Source organism: Panthera leo, chromosome A2 (genome assembly GCF_018350215.1).
Source record: "Panthera leo isolate Ple1 chromosome A2, P.leo_Ple1_pat1.1, whole genome shotgun sequence".
Lineage (NCBI taxonomy): Eukaryota > Metazoa > Chordata > Mammalia > Carnivora > Felidae > Panthera > Panthera leo.
In genome coordinates, this window is record NC_056680.1 from 160,986,390 (window position 1) to 161,007,849 (window position 21,460).

General features: G+C 55.1%; 2 protein-coding genes across 11 annotated transcripts; one reads left to right on the forward strand and one right to left on the reverse strand.

The window, feature by feature from the left end:
- Window positions 1-69: 69 nt before the first annotated feature.
- On the reverse strand, window positions 70-3,384 carry RARRES2 (retinoic acid receptor responder 2). Of its 4 annotated transcripts, none has more exons than XM_042927015.1 (6): window positions 3,300-3,384; window positions 2,067-2,313; window positions 1,758-1,862; window positions 727-822; window positions 390-515; window positions 70-185 (listed from the first exon to the last, which is right to left on the reverse strand). In XM_042927015.1, the coding sequence occupies exons 2-5, from the start codon at window positions 2,238-2,240 to the stop codon at window positions 399-401; spliced, it is 492 nt and encodes a 163-aa protein (XP_042782949.1). In that variant the 5' UTR covers window positions 2,241-2,313; window positions 3,300-3,384; the 3' UTR covers window positions 70-185; window positions 390-398. The 4 variants fall into 4 exon arrangements, with proteins under 4 accessions (XP_042782949.1, XP_042782950.1, XP_042782952.1 ...); XM_042927016.1 differs by having other exon boundaries at window positions 3,233-3,326; XM_042927018.1 differs by lacking the exon at window positions 3,300-3,384 and adding an exon at window positions 3,086-3,201.
- A 10,541-nt stretch (window positions 3,385-13,925) lies between these two features.
- On the forward strand, window positions 13,926-19,271 carry REPIN1 (replication initiator 1). 7 transcript variants are annotated; one of them, XR_006199379.1, is made up of 5 exons: window positions 13,926-14,171; window positions 14,863-15,060; window positions 16,477-18,187; window positions 18,622-18,738; window positions 19,151-19,271. XR_006199379.1 is itself a non-coding variant. In XM_042927019.1 (4 exons), exons 2-4 carry the CDS (start codon window positions 14,904-14,906, stop codon window positions 18,644-18,646), a joined length of 1,893 nt encoding a protein of 630 aa, XP_042782953.1. In that variant the 5' UTR covers window positions 13,926-14,171; window positions 14,863-14,903; the 3' UTR covers window positions 18,647-19,271. The 7 variants fall into 7 exon arrangements, 6 of the variants coding, with proteins under 6 accessions (XP_042782953.1, XP_042782955.1, XP_042782956.1 ...); XM_042927019.1 differs by having other exon boundaries at window positions 18,622-19,271; XM_042927021.1 differs by having other exon boundaries at window positions 16,480-18,187; window positions 18,622-19,271.
- The last annotated feature ends 2,189 nt before the right edge of the window (window positions 19,272-21,460 follow it).

A 21,460-nucleotide genomic window follows, 5' to 3' on the forward strand; every position in this document is an offset into this window, starting at 1 on the left:
TGTCCCTCCTGTAAGACCTCACTCCCACAGTTGAGCCGAGAAGGAGGCCATACAAGAGGAGAGCACGAATCTGGGAGAGCGGTTTTATTAGTTCAGGGATAATGGGATCGTCCTCCCTGGGCGCAGGGATGGGAGGTGGGTCTTTCACTGGTTCCCTCCTGCTGTCCGGGAAGCGGGACAAAATTCTAGAGGAAAGGAAAGAGAAGCTAAGATTTGGGTGTGAGGGAGGCTGTTTGGGTCGGTCCAAGCCTTTTTCCCAGGCTCTGAATCCTTCCCCCTTCCCCCCCCCCCCCACCCCCGCCTCCTCCCTGGGCCCCACCCTGGCCCAGCTTCCACCCACTGGAGGGCTGTCCCACCTCCGCCCAGTCCCCCTTGTCCTGGCCACCTACCGGCAGGCCTCAGCTGGGGGGCAGGGCCTTGAAGAAGGCAAATTGTCCCGGGAAGTAGTAGCTGTGGGGGTCCTCTCCTGCACGCTCCACCCTGCCGCACTGCCCCTCGTGCTGTTCCTCAGGCTCCTGCCAGCGCCAGCAGCGGCTCAGGCCCATGGCTGTCCCGCTGTCCCCACTGTCCCCGCAGCGGCGCCCGCCTCCACATCCCTTAGGGAATAGCGGGGCCAGGCCCAGAACCCCTCCCCCCCCTCCTTCACAACCTCCTCACCCCTTCCTCACCTCCCTGTTGCCATCCTCCTCCCCGCTCCTCTCCACCTCCTCCTCTGCCCACTCTTACCCGTTGGACCTGTGTGAGTGTGGGGCAGTGGACCATCCGGCCTAGGACTTTGTCTGCAGAGTTCAGCTTGATGCAGGCCAGGCATTTCCGCTTCCTCTGGGGAGGGGAGCATGGGGCCGGGGGAGGAGAGAGGTCAGGGCAGTCCTGTGGCCCCGGCGGGGTGGAAACTGGGGGCCGCGTGCCATGGGGATGGTTGCTCCCAGCAGGCTGTAGGGCGGAGAGGCAAGGGGTCCTGCGGGCCAGGCCCGGCCCAGGACGGGGAGATCTCACAAGTCGGGGCCCATCCTGCAGCTCTCAAGCTAATGGTGTGTGTGTAGGCAGGACTCCTTCCCCAGACGGACTCTCCCCACCGGACTTTGACCAGAGCCACTCTACTGATATATTAATTTGCATTTTCTTCTAGGATTTGATTTGAATACAAGGGTCATGACATAAAAGTCTGGAAAAAGTCACTGGTATAATCCAGTCCCTCCCTTAACAGATGGAGGGAACTGAGGCCTTCAAGGAGCTGACAGTCACAGGCTGGTGATTGGGAGGGCCGGGACTAGCACTGGATCTCCCAGATCGTGGCACTCCCAGCCTGGGGACTCCCCCGTGGCAAGGGCTGTGCCCCCGAGGTGACAGAATACAGTCAAGCCCTGTTACGAATCAGTCCAGGCTGGGCTGTGTCTACTTGAAGACTCACGAAAGTGGGGAGTTCACCGGGCCTGGGATGGGGACCCGGCAAACCCCATGCCGTGGGCCTCTTCCACCAGTGACTGGAAGCCGGAGAGAGGAGCTCGGACAGGAGGAGGACTCTCCCTGAAGAACATCTATCCTCTCTGCTCCTGCCTGTCCCGGCCCTGGCCGCCCACAGTGCCATGACCCGGGGCCCACACAGCCAGGTCAGCCTCTAGGGAGGCTGCCCCAACCTCAGGGCTTCTTGCTGGACCCCTATGACATATGCTCGCACCGAGTGAATGCCCCCATCTCTCTCTCTCTCTTTCTCTCTCTCTTCTCTCTCACACACACACACACAGACCTTCACTCACCCCATTGGGCTTGACTTTGCACTCAGCTTTTTTCCAGTCTTTCTTCCGGCAGCTCGTCTGCTGGAGCTTAAATTCCAGCCTCACAAAGGTCCCTGCAGGGAAGAGCTGCCGACAGACAAAGACCAGCAGCCGGCTGAGCGGCCCAGCAGTCGCTAGATGTGACCTGCCCCTCCTCCCCTGCGTGAAACAGCGCATCTGAGAAGGCGGCTGGGATGCCGGCCGCCTCTGGAGAGCTGGGTGCTCAGAGCCCAAGCGCTTCTGCACCTGCTTCCTGCCCCACCCCTCCCCTCCCCAGGCAGTGCCACTAACCGTGTCCGTGGCACTGTCCACGCCAATCTCCTTGAAGGCCCACTGAACAGGCGGGTGCTTGTGGAATTCTTCCAGGGCCACTTGCAGGCCCCGCTGCTGGGCTGCCGTGAGCTCCGCTCTGCCCAGGCCCACCATGCCCAGCCACAGGGCCACGGGGATCAGCAGCTGCCACATGGCTTCACCTCTGTCACCCTGGCCTTGCAGAGAGTGTGTTCAGCCAGAGGAGCCACCAGCCCGGGCCCTGCAGCTGGTGGGGGAGGCAGAGGTGGAGGGGCAGGAAGTGGCCCTCTTGTCCAGACTCCCCTGGTATTCCCCTCGTCCTTGCGCCCCTCTCCACCCCACCCCCCACTTTGCCCTGGATCCAGCTCAGCCCACGGTTGGCCTTGTCCCGGCTAGATGCTGAGCTGGCTTTTGTCCTCAGGCCAAGAGCCTGGGAAGCCCTCCTGTCTCCCACTACCACGGTTCCGCCTCACTGTTTCCTAAAGCATTTTTTCTCTCCCCGTGTGAATCCAGTCCCCTTTCCTGCCTGCTGCCCCCAGAGCTCCTCTCTGCTTCCCCCACCTCAGCCTCTCCAGGTCCGCTTCTGCCCCAGCACGCCCGAGTCTGCTGGCTCCCTCCTAGTCCTGGGAGCCCTGGCCCTGGCACCCCCTCGGGCCCCCAAGGCTAACTCAAGGGGGAGGGGCAGGACACAGAAGGAGGCCAGCTGGAGGCAGAATATTTTTGGGAGGACGTAAACACAAGGGAGGGGCCCAGAGCAGGGTGGGAACCCGGAGGATGCTTAACCCTCCCTGTGCTGGGGCTGCCTGTGGCCATTGGCCCTACGTAGCCCTGATCCCCGAAACCAAACCGGGGTCTCAGCTCCGCCCTACCATGGCTTTCTTCTTTAGGCAGAAGTCTCCTTTAACTTCTTTTCTGGGGCCTTCCCCCACCACCCCTCTCCCAGCCCTTCTGATCCCATCCCCCAGCCCACCCCAGCCCACCCCAGCCCACGACTGGGGTTGCCTGAGGCATGGACCCACCCCCAGAACTCCGGTGTACTGGCGGTCTTAGAACCAGAAGGTTACAGATGTGGAAACAGAAGCCCCCTCGGTGAAAGATACCAGGGTGTTGCCTTATAGCAAAGGCTCATGGATGGACAGACGGACAGTTGGGTTGACAGATCTCACCCTTGGAGCTGCTCCCTGTGGCCCCTCCTTTCACCTAGCTGCCTCTGGGGCCCTCTCCCCTCCTCACCTCCTCTCTGCTTCAGGGCCTCTGCTGCCCTTCTGGCCGACTGTGGCAAGCCTGTCAGCCTCTTCCTGCCCCCCACCCTCCAATCCGGTTCGGCCCCCATCTCCTCCCACACCCCCCTCCAGCTCCCAGCCCTCCCAAGGCTCCTCCCCACCCCGTTAGGATAGGCAGCCAGCCCTGGAGACCTCCCACCTCCCATCCACCCTCCCGCTTCCCCGCCCTGACTTGCCGCCTGACCTTCACCCCAACCCTGGCCAATCCACCCTCCCCTCCACTTCCCCTTGGCTGAGGAGCCCAAGCATTCAGCGGTCTTGGCCCGGCTTCTCCATGGAATATGGGGCTGCCCGGCCCCCTGTCCTGCCTCTGTAGGGCTGCCGTCTTCTTCAGCCGCTCCTGGGTGACCAGTCCCCAGCATCCTCAGACCCACATTTCGGGAAAGCCTTCCCACAAATACAGACATCCTTCAACCCGATGAGGCCTCAGGAGTCATTCGACCCCTCCCCTTGCCTCCAAGGCCACACGGAGAGAGAGGAGTATGGTGTCCAGTGACTTATCACCAGCAAACATGTTCAGTCTTGATCCTGCGTGTCTCATCCTTGGTGCTGATAGATTCAGAGGTCTCGTGCGAGTCCGCAGGCATGTCGGAACGGTGTGATGGAATTCACCAGGCTAGTGTGGGACGAGGGGGAAACTGTCCAAATACCACTCAGCCACCATGCATCCTGAGCAAATAAGAACCAGCTCTGGGACCTGGTGGGCTGGGGACCAGCACTGCCATTTCTCTGGCTCCAGGCCCTAGGCTAATTACCCCAAACAGAGGGTCTCATTTACCGCCCCCCCCCCCGCCCCCCCAAATCCCCGGAACTTCTGCTTCCTTCTCTGCAAGGTGGCCATCAGAAACTCCACGCTACAGGCTTGTTTTGAGGATTAAATGAGGACATACATGGAAAGTGACTGATGGCCCAGGGTTTGGCACAAGTTTCCTCCCCTTCCCTATTCACTCCTGCTGTGCTTCTCCACAGAGAGCTGACAGCTTCCTTTGCCATGTGCTCTGGGGGTACCAGAAAGACCCTTGGCTTCTGGTAGCTCAGTTACCACGGCTCCTTCCCAGCCGGCTTGTAGAACAGGTTCTGTGTCTCAACCATGGTTGTCTCCTTCCCGGCTTCTTTCTCCTTGTGAATTTGTATCTTTTTATTCATTTACCATCGTTTTGATGGAGTTTTGGAAGGGAGTAGGGATAAACACATGTGTGATCCAACATGTTTAATCAGAGTCCATGAACTATTTTTATTTATACACACTATATACAATGTACTTTATATGTGTGTGTGTGTGTGTGTGTGTGTGTGTGTGTGTGTATACACACATAGAGAGAGAGAGAGAGAGAGAGTTATGGGCTAAATTGTGTTCCCCTAAAATTCATATGTTGAAGTCTTAACCCCAAGTACTTCATAATGTGACTGTATTTGGAGTTTGGACTTTAAAGAGGTAATTAAAGTAAAACAAGGTCATGGTGGGGGGGGGGACACCAATCCAGTATGACTGGTGTCCTTATAAGAAAAGATTAGGACACAGAAGGAGGGCCACGTGAAGACACAGGGAGAAGACAGCCATCTACAAGCCAAGTAGAGGAGCTTCAGGAGAACCAACCGTGTGGACACCTTGACCTTGGACTTTTGGCCACAAGAATTGTGATCATAACTTTCTACTCTTTGAACCACCCGGTGTGTGTGTTACAGCAGCCCTAGCAAACCTACACACACATGTACAGAAGAAATCCTTTCCTAAGACTTGGTACTATGCACTCAACCCGATTATTAGAAAAGCCACGTCTTTGTCTATACGACACAATAATCAGTGATCCAAAGAATGAGGCTAGGATGGCTAATACTAGGCTGAAAAAGAATCAAAATTAACTTTTTAAGAATAAACATATGGGAGCGCCTGGGTAGCTCAGTCGGTTAAGCATCCAACTCCTGATTTCAGCTCAGGTCACGATCTCACAATTCATGAGTTCGAGCCCCGCATCAGGCTCCATGCCTGACAGTGCAGAACGGAGCCTTCTTGGCTACGCTGTCTCTTCCTCTCTCTGCCGCTCCCCTGCTTTCTCTCTTTCTCTCTCTCTCTCAAAATAAATAAGTAAACTTAAAAAAAAGAAAAACATTAAAACAAAAGAATCAACATATGAATCTTGTATTTTATCTGGAAAAAATATTTAAGAGATCGGGATGCCATTTTTAATGTTTTGACGTGGCAGGAAATGAAACTTGGATTTTAATCAGTGGAAGTACCTTAATATTAACATGCCATTAACATTTTAAAATTTATAATTACTCTTTCAAGAAAATTCAGCAAACTAATACGAGGAATTTGCACCTTTATGGAGTACATTTAAAGAGTCAGCTTCATGATGCAAAAATATTTTCCTAAATCAAAGTGGTCAGAAGGCAAATACCAAGCTGAATATCCAACAGACCTCCTGGAGTCCATTAAACCTCACGCAGGGATCCACCACTAGATGGAGATGGTGAGCACAAGCTAGGTCCTTTACCCCTCGCCAGTTCTCTGCCAATTTTTTCTTTAAAAAAAAAAAAAAAAAAAAAAAAAATTTAATGTTTATTTATTTCTGAGACAGACAGGGACAGAGCATGAGTGGGGAAGGGGCAGGGAGAGAGGGAGACACAGAATCCGAAGCAGGCTCCAGGCTCCTAGCTGTCAGGGCAGAGCCTGATGCGGGGCTCGAACTCACCAATCACCTGAGCCCAAGTCGGTGACTCAGTCGACTGAGCCACCCAGGTGCCCCTCTACCAATTTTTTTCAAATAATAGGCTGTAGAATTATTTTTCTTACATACTTGCGGTAGCCTATGGTCACTTTTTGATTTATGGTTTAACTGTAAGAAGTGTTTTTAGCTCCATCTGACCCATAAATCATGCCAATCTGTTACAATGATTTTTGTCTACCCTGCACACATTTGTTAGAACTGTGAACCAGGGCAGGCACAGATAATAAACAGCGTCTCCACCAGTGGAAGGTTCTTAGAGCAGTTTAGAAGCTATGAAATTAAATACTTTCCAAATGTTCTTTTTAAAATTAATTTTATTTTTTATGATGTGGTTGAATGTAGTAATTTAATGGAATGTTACTGTGTACTAGTTAATGATGTTATATTGTAATTTAAAAAAAAATTTAATGTTTACTTATTTTTGAGAGAGAGAGACAGAGCGTGAGCCTGGGAGGGGCAGAGAAAGAGGGAAACACAGAATCCGAAGCAGGCTCCAGGCCCTGAGCTGTTAGCACAGAGCCCAACGCGGGGCTCGAACCCATGAACTGTGAGATCGCGACCTGAGCGGAAGTGGGATGCTCAACCGGCTGAGCCACCCGGGCGCCCGTACTAGTGTAATTCCTAATAACGTCCTCAGAACAAACCTTCTTAAGTCCCGTTTAGAGGAGACTCTTCTCATGTTTTAAGACAGCTGAGGCAAACCACCTCTGAGAACATCTGAGGTCTCATTGGCCAGTTCTGAAGGCATCGAATTTAACTGTGACCCAGATTTGGTCTTGGAACGGAGGAGAAAGGCTCTGAGTTGAAACCAGGCTTTACGTTCTGACTCGCCACGTGGATTTGTTTGAGAGGAGTCTGGGTGGGAATGAGCTCAGGTCGGAGGTAGCACTTTCGGTATTTGGTGAACACGCACAGCGGTGCGTGTCCCTTGCAGGAAGGAAACACTTGCACATACACCTGCTTCTGCTGAACTGCGAAGGCTTCACAGAGGTTCTATTTAGAATTTCCTTGTGTTTCTAAATCAAGCCTGGCTTTTAGTAGATTTTTAAACCACGAATGGATACCCACAGGCTTCCAAATCCATCTTTTGAATTAAGTTGAAGAAGACACAGCCCGATGCCAGTCGGGAGTAGAAATAGACACTGCATCATCCTAATAGAGGTGATCTGACCTGGAAAGGGTAAAAATGGAGATCTCCAGGGAAAGTCAAGTACCTCCTCTCTTGGCTGAGACGCCAAAATGCTTTGTTGCCACTCTTCCTGGCAGCGTGTGGTCCTGAGAGCAAATCACCAAGCGGCTGGTAAACGTGGTCCCCAGGACGTCAGGCGTCCTCCTCCCGCTGAGCATCGGTTCCCCTCAGAGCCAGAGGCTCCTCAAAGGTTCTCGCGTTCCTGTCATTCTAGAATAATGTTCTGGATAAAAGAATATGTCTGAGGCACTGCTACCTACAGTCAGAGTCCTTCAAGGGGGAGAATTACAGACCCAAGTTTTCTCCTAAGTGTCTTCTTTTTTGCCTCCCTCACATACTGATTGGAGTTTTCCTATGACGAAGTGGTATTTTTCTCTCAGAGTTCCGTGAGACTCCTATCATCTGCTTAACAAGCAGTGGCCAGGGTGGGGAGAGTTTGAAGTTTGCTGGTAAACGATTGATCCAGAATGCTGCCTCCACACCTGTGTGTTCCAATCCAATTCACTCAGCGTGGGCTGGAGCTCTTCTGTTTCCTCAGTCATTTGGCCCACAGCGCTTACCGAGTTCCTACCATGAACCTGAAGCCTTTCTAGAGGCTGGCTACAGTAGACAAGACAGGCCAGATCCTTGCTTTCTAAGTGAGTACATACCTAAACGGTTTCCCGTGGGTGACGAGAGCAATGCAGAACAGTAAAGCCGAATAGGGCAGCTAGCAGATGATGGGGTAGGAGCCGGTGGGGGACTGATAAAGACCCTCTGATCCCTGCTCAGGGCCCAGTGGCTGGAGTCTATGAATGTTACCTTATATGGCAAAGGGGGCTGCAGATGTGAGTAGGCTAAGAATTTTGAGATGGGGAGATTATGTTGGGGAGCGATAATTAACAACAAAATCTCCTACCAACCCGGCAAAAACTCTCCTCAAAGGCAGAAGAGAAAGAAAACAGTTTGTCGAATAAACAAGAAACCAGGAAGAGATGTACATTACAGGCAGTCCGCTAAGAGATCGGGAAAATAGAAAGAGATCTCACCCTGTTACACAGCCCAGCAGATGCACACACACACACGCACACACACACACACACACACACTCTGACTCACTCACTCACTCACTCAAGATAAAGTGTAACTAGTCCTTCCCGGATTTGTCACCCGTAGTTCATCCTGAATTCACCTGGTGATTGGGGTAGCCACCTGTGTTTGCTAATTGCCTTTATGCAAAGGAAAAATGCACGGCTCCTATCTTTATGGCAGGAGGTGGGTTTGCAGCTTGGAGCCAGGGGCCCACAGAAGTCAGGCTCCCACCCTTCCTCCCTGGGTGTGTGGGGGGGCGGGGAGGCAGCGGGACCCAGGATCACCATCTTCCTTGATGTTTACATATCAGAGAGGTGGCTCCCAGGGCTTTGGGAAAGAGGCCTGGGCTGCAAAGCTGGCAAGAGGCTTGTGGTAGCTTTTAAAAGGATTTGCATGCATCTCCAAGGGGCAGAGAAAAACTCACAATGACAACTTTTCTTTTTTAATTTTTTTTTATGTTTATTTTTGAGAGACAGAGCGCGATTGGGGGAGGGGCAGAGAGAGAGGGAGACACAGAATTCCAAGCAGGCTCCAGGCTCTGAGCTGTCAGCACAGAGCCCGACGCGGGGCTTGAACCCACAAACCAGGAGATCATGACCTGAGCTGAAATCGGACTCTTAACCGACTGAGCCACCCAGCCGCCCCATCATGATGAGTTTTCTCAAGTAAATGCTCTAGGGGAAGGGGTGGGGAGGGAAAGTCTGTCCCTTTTTGCACCAGGGAGAATTAAAACTTATTTTTCATACTTTTAACTTGTATTTGCCCTCGCAATTAGCCTGGATTGTTCGAGTGGCCCCCACACATGATCACAAGAGTCCTCACAAGAGAGAGGCAGGGGGAGCTCTGACTCCAACAGGGACAGATGTGGCAACCAAAGTGACGCGCTACACTGTTGGCCTGGAAGCCGGAGGAAGGGAAGCCCCGGGAAACACAGGACGCAGCTCTAGAAGCTGCAGGATGTGAGGAGACCAGATTTTCCCTTAGAGCCTCCGGAGGGAACACAGACTTGCCGACCCCTCGATTCCTGCCCTAGCCGACTTTGGACTTCTGGCCTCTTCCAGAACCGCGAGAGAACACATGTGTGTTGTCCTAAGCCACCAGATTGGTGGTAATTTGTCACAGCAGGCCACAGGAAGCTCCTACAGGTGCAGAGAGGAGGGCCTTTCACTGGGAAGAGCTTTTGGAGGAGAGGAAACTCGAGCTGGGATCTGAGGGAAGTGATGAGTGATCCCAGCGGATGGAACCGCCACGGCAAAGGCCCCATGGGGGGACTGGGCTCTTGTGGCTGGGCAGCGTCCAGCCAGACAGGTGGGGGGGTGGCCAGGGACAGAGGCGGGCGTGGTCAGACCCGGTGGAACCGGAGAGAGACACTGGCCATCTGAGAGGTTTCCAAATAAAGGGCCATGCTGGCCCAGGATTGGGCCTGGGGCAGGGGGGGAGAGTAGGGGAGGCTGGCGGAAGGGCCTGGGGCAGTGAGGGGGCACAGCTGGGAGGCGCCTGGGCACTGGCTTCACCGCAGGAAATCAGATCTCTACCTGGTTTGCTACTGACCAATTCTGTGCTTTTCCTTTCAGAAAAAAACAGACACCACAGGAGAAGGTCTGGTGCAGCAGTTTGGGTGGGGGGGACCTTTGCCCTCCGTCTGGGGCTGCTCTTACAGCACCGCCTTGCCTTGCACAAGGAGGGGCGCTTTGATCTTTTCTTGAGGAGTTTCCACGACACTGAGCAGGCTCCTTTGCCCGGGGGGCTGGCCTGGGACACTCAGGGCCTTCCTCAGTGGGGGCCGCGGCTGCTTTCTGCCCACATCCCCATGGGGGAGGCTCACGATGGAGGGCTGCCTGAGCAGGTGCACGGGGCCAGCAGGCATGCCCTCCACCAAGGTCTGCTGGGACCTTTTCAGCCTCCTCCCCCGGCTGCCCGCAAACTCCTGGACTGAGCCCTGTGAGGGTTTCCAGTCTGCCTTCGGGAAGCTGTCTCAAGCCAGAGTTAACAAGTGTTAGTTGCGTTAGTGACGTTCTCTCCAGCTTTTCAACAGCCACCCATTCAAAATTTGTCAGCAACTGCTTGGTTTCATTTCATATTAAGTACTACCCCCCAAGAGAGATTTCCATCGCTAAACCAGGGCTACGAGTCCCCTCAACATCCTTTCATGGAAAATAGCGCGCGCCATTTCTGTGTGGCTCGTGAAGGGGTGAGCCTGTGGCCCAGTGGCAGACGGCAGGCGCTGACTCCCTATTTGTTGGATGTCCAGTGAGTCCAGTGGGGACGGCTGGGACAGTGTATCTGCGAGAGGTGGACGCGGTTTTCCCTCTTGCAGATACAGGACGGCTTCCAGACAATACTTGATCATGGGGGGCCTGGTGGCTTAGTGGGTTGAGCGTCTGAGTCTTGATTTTGGCTCAGGTCATGATCCCAGGGTTGTGGGATCGAGCCCTGTCTCCGGCTCTGCCCTGGACGTGGAGTCTGCTTGAAATTCTCTCCCTCTCCCGCTTGCGCACATGCTTTCTCTCTAAAATAAAAAATAATAAAAAGAGATGCTATGGCCTAAGAAAACATTTTAAACAATACTCGATTCTCTTCAAGGAGGATTTCTGGAGACATGGTTCCCCTCATCCCCTGGCATGCCCACCTACTTTGTCATCTAATCCAGTAGTGGGAGCCAGCCATCGTGGGAGGGGAAGGGGGATCCTCCCTGAGCCCCTGGCAATTTTTGCTGTCCGGTGGGTCCTATACCCTGTCCAGCCCCATCATTCTCTGGCGAGCACGTCAGAGCTACTCCACCGGGGCAGGCCACTTGGCTGGCTGCTGTACCTCCTCCCTACATCCTCCTCCCCCCTACACCCTCCTCTAAGGCATACTGAGGGGTGAAGTCTCAAATACCAAGGCCTAGAATTCCTGGCTGGTAGAAAGTCAGGGAATCCCTCGCAACTCCTGTGTTCATTTCGTCTCTGCAGAGCAAGGGACCCATCATTTCCTTTGGCTATGCCAGAAGAGGAAGTTACAGCAGGTGCTTAACTCCTGACTGGGCGGGAAGACACTCCTTCCATCGGGGCCCAGGGAGTGAGGGAGTAGTTAATGGACTTCAGTGAAGAGCCTTTCGACTAAGAGACTCTGATTACCAACAGAGGAAGATACTTTGGAGGGTCTGTGAAGGAATTTCCCATTGAGGGTGCTTGTGGGATTGCAGTGTTTGGATGTATCACATTTAGCCATGAACTGATGGATATCTCACAATTACTCTGGGCTGGCCCAGCATTTGGTCTACACGTTTGTTTATTTTTGAGAGAGACAGAGTGTGAGCAGGGGAGGGATAGAGAGAGAGGGAGACGCAAAATCCGAAGCAGGCTCCAGGCTCTGAGCTGTCAGCACAGAGCCCGACACAGGGCTTGAACTCACAAACTGTGAGGTCATACCCTGAGCTGAAGTTGGACACTTAACTGACTGAGCCACCCAGGCGCCCCTACATTTAATCTACAAATAGAAACCTTGACTGTGAGAAGTAAAATAAGACCTAAACAAATGCAGGGACCTGAATCTCAAATCTCTTCAAATGGATTTTAAAATATTGACAAGAAAAAATTTTAAATATGGGCAAATTCTAAAGTTTATTTGGAAGAATAAACGACTGTCTGTAGCCAAGAAAGTTTTTTTTTGGGGAAAAAAAGAAATCTGTGCATAGGGGGAGTACTTACATTATTAGATATTAAAACTTATTTTCTGTGATAAAAATATACACATAAAATTTAATTTGGGGTGCAGTGGCTGCTCTATATATGACACCCAAGGCAGAAACCATGAAAGTCTTTTACTTTATAAGAAATGAGCCCCCAGTGTGATATAAAACCAATTTCCCAGCTTTTAAAAATGGACGAATAGAGGGGCGCCTGGGGGGCTCAGTCGGTTAAGGGCCCAACTGTTGTTGGCTGGGGTCTTGATCTCAAGGTCGTGAGTTTGGGCCCCACACTGGACTCTGTGCTGGGCGTGGAGCCTACTTAAAAAAAAAAAAAAAACCATACATACAAATAGAAAAGTGAGCAAAGGGACATAAGCAAATTCGCCAAAAAAAAAAAAAAAAAAAAAAAAAAAAAGAAATACAAAAAGGCAACACATAACTATGTGAAAAAACAAGTCAGCTCACTAGTAATCCAGGAAGTGACATATGAAATTCAAAACAATGAGAAATAATGACTTTATTTACTTATTTTTTAATGTTTTATTATTTATTTTTGGGAGAGAGCCACACACACAGCATGATCAGGGGAGGGGCAGAGAGAGAGAGGGAGACACAGAATCCGAAGGAGGCTCCAGGCTCTGAGCTGTCAGCACAGAGCCCAACATGGGGCTTGAACTCACCAACAGTGAGATCATGACCCGAGCCAAAGTCAGACCTTAACTGACTGAGCCACCCAGGCACCCCAACAATGACTTTAAATTTGAAAAAAAAAAAATAGCCTGTGTTGTCAATAAGATGGAAAAATGGGCATTTCTCAAGGGAAAGCTAATAAAATTTCCTGGAAGGTAATTTAGAAAACATTTAAAAAATATACTGTGCCTTTGACCCATCAGTTGCCCACTCCTAGAATTTTAAAATCAGGCATGTACGATAAAGGATGAATCTATAATGATCAATGATATAGAAAAACAAGAAAATGTATCTGTACATTTATTCTGCCATTAAGGATCACGTCATAAAAGAATATCCAATAAAATGGGAGAAATGGGCAGAATACATTTTTGCATCGCATTATCCCAATCACATCAAACATGCATAGGTAAGCATAGAAAAAACATCGGAGGAGACATACCAAAACACGAAATGTAACGGATCTAAGAGTAGGAGAGATTTTTATATTCTATTTCCTACTGTTGCAACAGATTTAAGTGTTTTAAAAATGATTGTATACTTAACATTGACTTTGTTGAAAAGCACAAAAGTGCATGACACTGTAATAGCCTGGAAACCCCAGGAAGTGTATGGTTTGGAAAGCCACGGCCACCTGCTCGGCGGTGAGTCACGGGCGCAGGCTCGCACCTGCCTCCGCACTCGCCAACCGGCTGCCGCGCGCTTCCAAGCGAAATGCCCGGTGCGAGAGCTGTCCCTGAGCCAGGCCCCATGCCCCCGGCCCCGGGAAGCAGCGAACGCCTGCTCGTGGTAATTTCTGGAATTGAGGGCATTCCCTTTGTAAAGTTCACGCGATCGGGCCTTTCCTTTCTCCACTCGTGAACAAACCAGAAGCCAGGCTTTCGGGTCAGCCGCGCCGCCCCCAGCCAGGGGTATTTCGATCCTGCAGCGAGGCCAGAGGTCGAGGTGGCCGACGGCGGCCGCAGCGGGGCAGGGGTGGCCGGGAGGCCGCGAGCGCCCTCTCGGAAGAAGCCAACGAGGCCGGGTCTAGCCCAGGGACCGCGGCCCGGCCACGCGGTCGCGCAGGGACGCGTGTCCTCCGCAGGGACAAAGGGTCGGGAAACTTGATCCGGGCCCGTCCCGGAAAATCCGGGCTGCGGTCGCCATGGCTACCGAGTCGGGCTCCCGGCAGCCGCCCCCGACCCGGCCCAGCCCGCGAGGGGGCGCTGGGAGGAGGGGTGCGGAGGGGACTGGCGCCGCCGCCCGCCCCGCCCTCCGGCCGCGGCCGCCGGCCCCAGCCCGCGACTGACCCTCGGCAGCTCCTGTAGTCACGTGGCGCTGGGAACCGGCGGGGGGGCTGGGCCCGGGCCTGGCAGTTGTGAACTCGAACCTGCCGCTGTCGCCGCGCGGGGTGGGGAGCGCGGCCGCCGGCGCCGGCGTTCCGGCCTCATGGACGCGCGACGCGCCTCCGCGCACCCCGCCGGAGAGGTTCGTCCCGGGCAGGGCGCGGGGTTCCACGCGGGCCCGAGGCGGGCGGCCCTACCTGCCGGGCGCGTGACTGTGTGTGCGCTGTGTGTGTTTGGGGGGAGGGGGGGGCGGACAGTGCTGGACCGAAGGGGGGGGCGAGCCCGCGCACCTGCGCACAGGCTCCGCGAGGTGCGCTCTGCGTGGGGACCCGAAAGGGCCCATTCGGGGTGCGCGGAGCCGTATGTCCGCGACGTGGACGCGGGACACGCGCGAAAACAAAAGGGGGGTGTGGGGTCTCCACGACCCTTTGCCGTCCAGAAGGCGCAAGGGGATTGTGACCGAGACCTGGCCACCCTAGCTCGCCCTACGCAGCCCCTTGGGAAACGGGCCTGGAATTCCTGTTGGGAGGAGGGTGGGGGAAGGGGAGCCAGCAGGGATTCCCGAGTTTCTGCCATCGGCCGGCCTTTGGCCATCAGCATGGAGAATTCGTGCTGTGACCTTACCAGTGGAGGAAATGACCCCCGAACGCTGGCGTGTACTTCCTTGGTGAAGGGGACACATTCATTTATTAATCCAGTAGCCATTAAGGTTCCCCTGCCGGGCGGGGTGTCGAGCCTGGGTGGGGGAGGGGGTTGTGGTTGGCGAGGACACAAAGATGACTGCCCTAGAGGAGCTCAGAGCCTCACGCGTGTTTTCTCTCCCCTCCCCGCAGGTAAGGCTGGCCTCTCTGCGCTCAGAGGTCTGAGCTCTGCCATGGGGGTAGGGGTGTCTTTACTGCTGCAGTTTTCTCTGACATCTGGGGGCTACCAGAGTGTGGGCCGAAGCAGGCGCTACAGCCGCAGAAGTATCCCCAGGAACATCCCCCGGAGGAGCTGGAAAAAGCCTCATCTCCAGCTCTACGGTCTGCAGGGTAGAGTCTGGCCTTCTTTGTTGGGTTCCCACACCATTCCACAGCCCCAGTGCTCAGATCTCCTCCTGGAGGAAGGAAGTCACCTGTAGGGGGGAAGGATCACACTCTCGTACCAGCGTCTTCCCTGTGCTCAGTCTGGCCGTGGGGAATGAGTCATGTCTGAGCTCCGCCAGAGGAGTTCTGCTCTAGGGGATTTAGGGAGGATGTGTCCGGAGGTTGCAAGCCCGCAGCGAAGGTCCATTAAGAGGCTAACTACCACCCACCCCTCAGTGGCTATAGGAAGCTCTTCTTGAGGAATCTGGGCTCCCTGGCACCGCGGAATAGCTGAATGTGGGGCAGCCCCCGGTGGGGTTGGGGCATGACCTGGCAGGGGACCCAGATTACAGTCTTGTCTTTCCTCCCCTTCTCTTGCCCCAGTAATCGCTACCACCCCGGGGGAGGCAGGGATCCGGGCCCGAGGCTAACAGGCTGTGGGTGTTCCTTGGATTCATGGGTGCTTTCCTTCTCGCGATGTCCTAATCGCGTGTGGGTGGAGGGGGGCGGGCAGGCAGGCAGAGCGTGGGCACCGCCTGGACAGACAGTGGCCTGGCGTTCTGCAGTCCTGGGAGTACCATCCGAGCGCTGCCCTCCTGTTCCCCAGAAGCGCTGTTCTCTCTTGCTCTCCAGGCTTCCGCCCTGAGACACTGAGGTTAGGGAGGCCAGAAATGCCTCCCCTGTGGTGCGCTTAGAGCCCGGGAGAGGGTAAATAGGATAAGGGCCGTAGGAGTTTCTGTGGGAGCTGTACACACCCCGGTGTTTTGGAGGAAAGAACGCTAACTGGGAGTTTAGAAGGCCTGTCCCCTAGTCTTGGTTCTGCTTTTGGTTTACCGTGTCCTCTCGGGCAAGTTCCCTCCTTCCTCTTATGCCTCAGAGTTGCTTCATCTGTCAAGCAGGGAGCTTAATAATGTCTGTTCATCTAGCCTCACAAGGTTGCTACTCAAAGGTAGCAAGAGGAAATAGTAGAAACAAGCCGAGGGCAGCAGGGAAGCACTTGAAAAGTGGAAAGCACTAGAGGGAGAGGGGACGGCGTTTTCTGGTGAGTCCTAAGGCAGGAATGTTTGTGCAGCCAACGCTGGAGTGTTTACTCCATGCCAGACCCGGGGTGACTGCCACGAGGGGGATTCCAAGAAGTGTCAGAGTTCCTCCCTTCTGGTAGTTTCCAGGCTCAATGAACACTTAGGACAAATACACTTGGAATGGTATCTAGAAGCCCCTGACTGAAGTGACGCAGAACACAGAAGGCAATAGAAGGGTAGTCCTGATTCAAGGGCTCTAGCAGTTCAGAGATTTGAGCTCCTCTCGGGCCTGGGGTCGGCCAGGGAGGAACGGGGGCAGGATGAGTTGATCCCCAGAGTGACGCTGCTTTTCCACCCTCAGCAGAGGAAGAACCCATGCTGGAACGTCGCTGCAGGGGCCCCCTGGCCATGGGCCCAGCCCAGCCCAGGCTCTCTGGGCCCTCCCAGAAGTTGCCCCCGACCCTGGAGAAGGAGCCCCGCGGGCTGAGGTTACAAGGCACTTCCGTGGCCCAGTCGGGCAGCCAAGCCCCGGGCAGGGCCCATCGCTGTGCCCACTGTCGAAGGCACTTCCCCGGCTGGGTGGCCCTGTGGCTTCACGCCCGACACTGCCAGGCCCGCCTGCCCCTGCCCTGTCCTGAATGCGGCCGGCGCTTCCGGCACGCCCCCTTCTTGGCGCTGCACTGCCAGGTCCATGCCGCCGCCACCCCAGATCTGGGCTTCGCCTGCCACCTCTGCAGGCAGAGCTTCCGAGGTTGGGTGGCCCTGGTTCTGCATCTGCGAGCCCACTCGGCCGCAAAGCGGCCCATCGCCTGCCCTGAATGTGAGAGACGCTTCTGGCGACAAAAGCAGCTTCGAGCTCACGCGCGGAGGTGCCACCCCCCAGCCCCGGAGGCCCGGCCCTTCATATGTGGCAACTGTGGCCGCAGCTTTGCCCAGTGGGACCAGCTAGTTGCTCACAAGCGGGTTCACGTAGCCGAGGCCCTGGAGGAGGCAGCAGCCAAGGCTCTGGGGCCCCGGCCTCGGGGCCGCCCGGCCGTGACCGCCCCCCGGCCCGGTGGAGACGCGGTCGACCGCCCCTTCCAGTGTGCCTGCTGCGGCAAGCGCTTTCGGCACAAGCCCAACTTGATCGCCCACCGCCGCGTGCACACGGGCGAGCGGCCCCACCAGTGCCCCGAATGCGGCAAGCGCTTCACCAATAAGCCCTACCTGACCTCACACCGGCGCATCCACACTGGCGAGAAGCCCTACCCGTGCACGGAGTGCGGGCGCCGCTTCCGCCACAAACCCAACCTGCTGTCTCACAGCAAGATCCACAAGCGGTCCGAAGGGTCCGCGCCGGGCGTCCCCGGCGCGGGGAGCCCCCAGCTTCCGGCCGGCCCGCAGGAGGCCTCGTCGGAGCCCCCCGCCGAGGCCCCGCTGAAACCCGCCCTTGAGCCTGCGCCCGAGGCCCCGGGAGCGCCCCCGCGGGCCCCGGCGGCCGCGACCCCCTCGCTCTTCGGCTGCGAAGACTGTGGCCGCAGCTTCCGGCTGGAGCGCTTCCTGCGGGCCCACCAGCGGCAGCACACCGGGGAGCGGCCCTTCACCTGCGCCGAGTGCGGGAAGAACTTCGGCAAGAAGACGCACCTGGTGGCGCACTCCCGGGTGCACTCGGGCGAGCGGCCCTTCGCCTGCGAGGAGTGCGGGCGCCGCTTCTCCCAGGGCAGCCACCTGGCCGCCCACCGGCGCGACCATGCCCCCGAGCGGCCCTTCGTCTGCCCGGACTGCGGCAAGGCTTTCCGCCACAAGCCCTACCTGGCGGCCCACCGGCGCATCCACACCGGCGAGAAGCCCTACGTCTGCCCGGACTGCGGCAAAGCCTTCAGCCAGAAGTCCAACCTGGTGTCCCATCGGCGCATCCACACGGGCGAGCGCCCCTACGCCTGCCCCGACTGCGACCGGAGCTTCAGCCAGAAGTCCAATCTCATCACCCACCGCAAGAGCCACATCCGGGACGGCGCCTTCTGCTGCGCCATCTGCGGCCAGACCTTTGACGACGAGGAGAAGCTCCTGGCCCATCAGAAGAAGCATGATGTGTGAGAGGGCAGGGGCTGCGGAGGCTGAGGGCGAGGGGGCCCCCGGGAGCCCTTCACGGGGGAGCGTTGCCGTGGGCCTGGGCCGTCGGGGGGCCCCTAGGTTGCTGCTGGTGTAGGCGAGGGGTGGGAGAGGCAGCCAGTGAGCTGGGGGCCCTGTTAGAGAGGGAGGTCTGGCCCCCCTGCGGCCGGGGAGGCCACTGTCGGGGGCACAGGGACCCTGGCCTCCAGCTGGTGTTTGCTAAGGTTCTGTCCTGACTGTCCTGTGCCCTGGAAAAGTAGCAATAGCAGCTCCACTTACCCCTTAGAGCCCTCTGGCTGGAGGGGCCACCAGGGGGCAGGAAGAAGACCCTTCCCCTCTGGTGTTAACGCCTTAATGTCCTTGTCCTTTATTATGAATTCCTTCCGCTGGTTTTTTTTTTTTTTTTTGGAAGTAGGTGTGGTACAGTCCTTAGTAAATGAGCGCTTGGGAGGAAAAGTGGACCAGCTGGATACCCCTGGGAGAACCTGCTGGCCTTGTTAGGCAGCACCTGGGCCTTTTCCAGCACTGAGAGGTGAGGCCGTGCTGCTGTAACCTGTCCCCTTCCTCCTGCCCCTGCATAGGCACCTGGACCGAGAGAGACCCATCTGCTGTTAGCACTCAGCTCCACCCTGTCCCTCCCCACCGTCAACACCCCGCCCTCCCGGCGCTCTGAGCGTCCCCTGACTGTCAGCAGCCCTGTGTCCAGGCTTTTGTCTGAACACCCCAACCCTCCACTCCTTCCGGAACTCAACATGGTGGAAAGGACTGCCCCACTGATAATGGAGGGTCAGCCGGCAGGAAGATAGGGGCGAGGTTCCTTTTCAGCCTTTCTAGGGCATGGATGCCCAGTCTCGGCTTGAACGCTTAGGTGACGGGTAGTCCCCACCTCCTGAGGCCCTGGTCCTATTGTAGGATAATTCTAATTGTTAGAAATTCTTCCTTAGAATGAATGGAATCTGCTTTCCTGTAATTTCTACCTACCGGGGCTCCTTCTGTTCTCTGGAATGAAACGGAACAACCGCTTACCCTCCTTTTCAAACTAGAGAATAAAGATTTGGTTTTAGAGCTGGTGGCCGAGTGTTCCTTTCTCCCGGGGAGCTGTGTAGTTCGAAGGAGCAGCAGCATACTCTGCTCTGAGGAGGGGAATTTGGGGGCGGGGGTTGGCCATAGGACAAGTGCCCCACTCGGGCTCCTTTGCACCCTGCCTCCAGTTCTTCCTGGGGGGGGGGGGAGGCCAGGTGCACCCCGCAGGTGGGACTGGTTCTCCGGGGGACTTTCTGTGGGGTCGAGTCAGACTTGTCCGGTGCCAGTTATCAGCAGGAAAAGGTCTGATGTCAGTGTCCTGCAGTGCCTTCCAGGCTGGCCCGCTGCAGCCCCCCACATCTGGAACTACAGATGTTTCCCTGCACCGGTTGTCTCCTACAAATTTGGGTGCCTATTTTTTTTTTTTTTTTTTTTTTTTTGGGACAGAGAGAGACAGAGCATGAACGGGGGAGGGGCAGAGAGAGAGGGAGACACAGAATCGGAAACAGGCTCCAGGCTCCGAGCCATCAGCCCAGAGCCCGACGCGGGGCTCGAACTCACGGACCGCGAGATCGTGACCTGGCTGAAGTCGGACGCTTAACCGACTGCGCCACCCAGGCGCCCCTGGGTGCCTATTTTTGACACATATCGGGAGGCCCTTTTCCCGCCAGGTTTAGTAATTTCTGCACAGATCCAGCACCTAGCATGCAGTGCATAATAATAACCGCAGTATGGTTATGTGAGTGGCACCTCGCAAAGAAGTTTACCTAAACCGTCTCACGTAATCCTGGTGTGGTAGGTGCTCTTCTTTCACAGGTGAAAACATTTGCTCAGGGGCACATGACTGAGAATCCAGATTTCAGATTTCAACCCAGGCCTGTGTGGCTCCTGGCACCTGTGCTCTTGACCCCTGCCACATATTTATCGGGTGAATGCAGTATGCTGCTGCTTTGGGGGCAGATCATCATTAAACGCCCACCATGGTCTTGATGTCGCAATGGAAACTAGGGGTTTCCCAAGACAAGATCTTGTCCTTACCTCCAAGAGGCCCAAGTCCGGGGAGGACGTGTATGTGTATGCAGATGACAGCAGAGACGATGGGGACTCCCCCATCCCAAGCGTGTAGGATGGAAGTAGATAGCTTCCAAGTTTCATACGGGTTTATGAGGGTAGGGAGCCACTGAAAAACCTGTGTGGTAAATGGCAAATTATCTTTCAGAGACTGGAAGCATTGTCTCAAGAATGCCTCACTTCCACTATCTCTCTTTATGGGACCCCAGGGCTTCAAGGGAAGGGGAACCATGCTTTTTTGGTGGGGGGGAGGGCAGGAAAGTAGGTCAATGTCTGGAGATGATGGGCAGGGAGCAGGAGACAGGTCCTCAGGCATCTAGGGTTTTTACTTGCAGGTTGGGGAAAAGCATGTGGGAGAGGGGATCTGACCAGGGCTCCTGACTTTGAAAAACCATCACCTTTATTTATTAAACATTTTTTAAATGTTTATTTGTGTTTGAGAGAGAGAGAGGGCGCACAAGTGGAGAAGGGGCAGAGAGAGGGAGATACAGAATCTGAAGTAGGCTCCAGGCTCCGAGCCATCAGCACACAGCCTGACTTGGGGCTCGAACTCACCAACCGCAAGATCATGACCTGAGCCAAAGTCAGACACTTAACCGACTGAGCCACCCAAGTGCCCTGAAAAAGGGAGAGCCACAGAAGTTGCCTTGAGAGGGCTGGTAAAGCTGTGACAGAGCTGGGTCCGTGGGTCCTTTCTGGGTCCCTTGGGGGACCAGGTGGTTCCCAAATCCTTGCTCAGCATGGCGCACTGCTGACAGCAGTCTTGAAGGAGGAAATGCTCAGGCTGGAGGGGCCATAGTTCTGCAGACAGGAGCTATGCTTCTGTTCCGAGGTGTCCGATTTTATTTTCCTCCTTTTTCTTCTACAGTTGCAAAAGTACTCAATTATCTTGTCAAAATTTAATAATACAGACATATTTTTTAAATGTGGAAGTCTTCCATTCTCCCCTGCTCCCCATTCTGTCTTTTCTCTTTTTTTTCCTTTTTATTTTTTTTTTTAATTCAAAAAAAATTTTTTTTTCAAAGTTTTTTATTTATTTTTGGGACAGAGAGAGACAGAGCATGAACGGGGGAGGGGCAGAGAGAGAGGGAGACACAGAATCGGAAACAGGCTCCAGGCTCCGAGCCATCAGCCCAGAGCCCGACGCGGGGCTCGAACTC

Excerpts from the sequence above, each read along its gene's own strand:
- RARRES2 (XM_042927015.1), bottom strand. The coding sequence starts at position 2,240 with ATGTGGCAGCTGCTGATCCCCGTGGCCCTGTGGCTGGGCATGGTGGGC. Across the intron at positions 1,863-2,066 it reads TGGACAGTGCCACGGACACG|CTCTTCCCTGCAGGGACCTT; the intron begins GTTAGTGGCACT and ends GTCTGTCGGCAG. Across the intron at positions 823-1,757 it reads GCAAAGTCAAGCCCAATGGG|AGGAAGCGGAAATGCCTGGC; the intron begins GTGAGTGAAGGT and ends TCCCCTCCCCAG.
- REPIN1 (XM_042927019.1), top strand. The coding sequence starts at position 14,904 with ATGGGGGTAGGGGTGTCTTTACTGCTGCAGTTTTCTCTGACATCTGGG. Across the intron at positions 15,061-16,476 it reads CCAGCTCTACGGTCTGCAGG|CAGAGGAAGAACCCATGCTG; the intron begins GTAGAGTCTGGC and ends TTCCACCCTCAG. Across the intron at positions 18,188-18,621 it reads CATCAGAAGAAGCATGATGT|GTGTGGTACAGTCCTTAGTA; the intron begins GTGAGAGGGCAG and ends TTTTGGAAGTAG.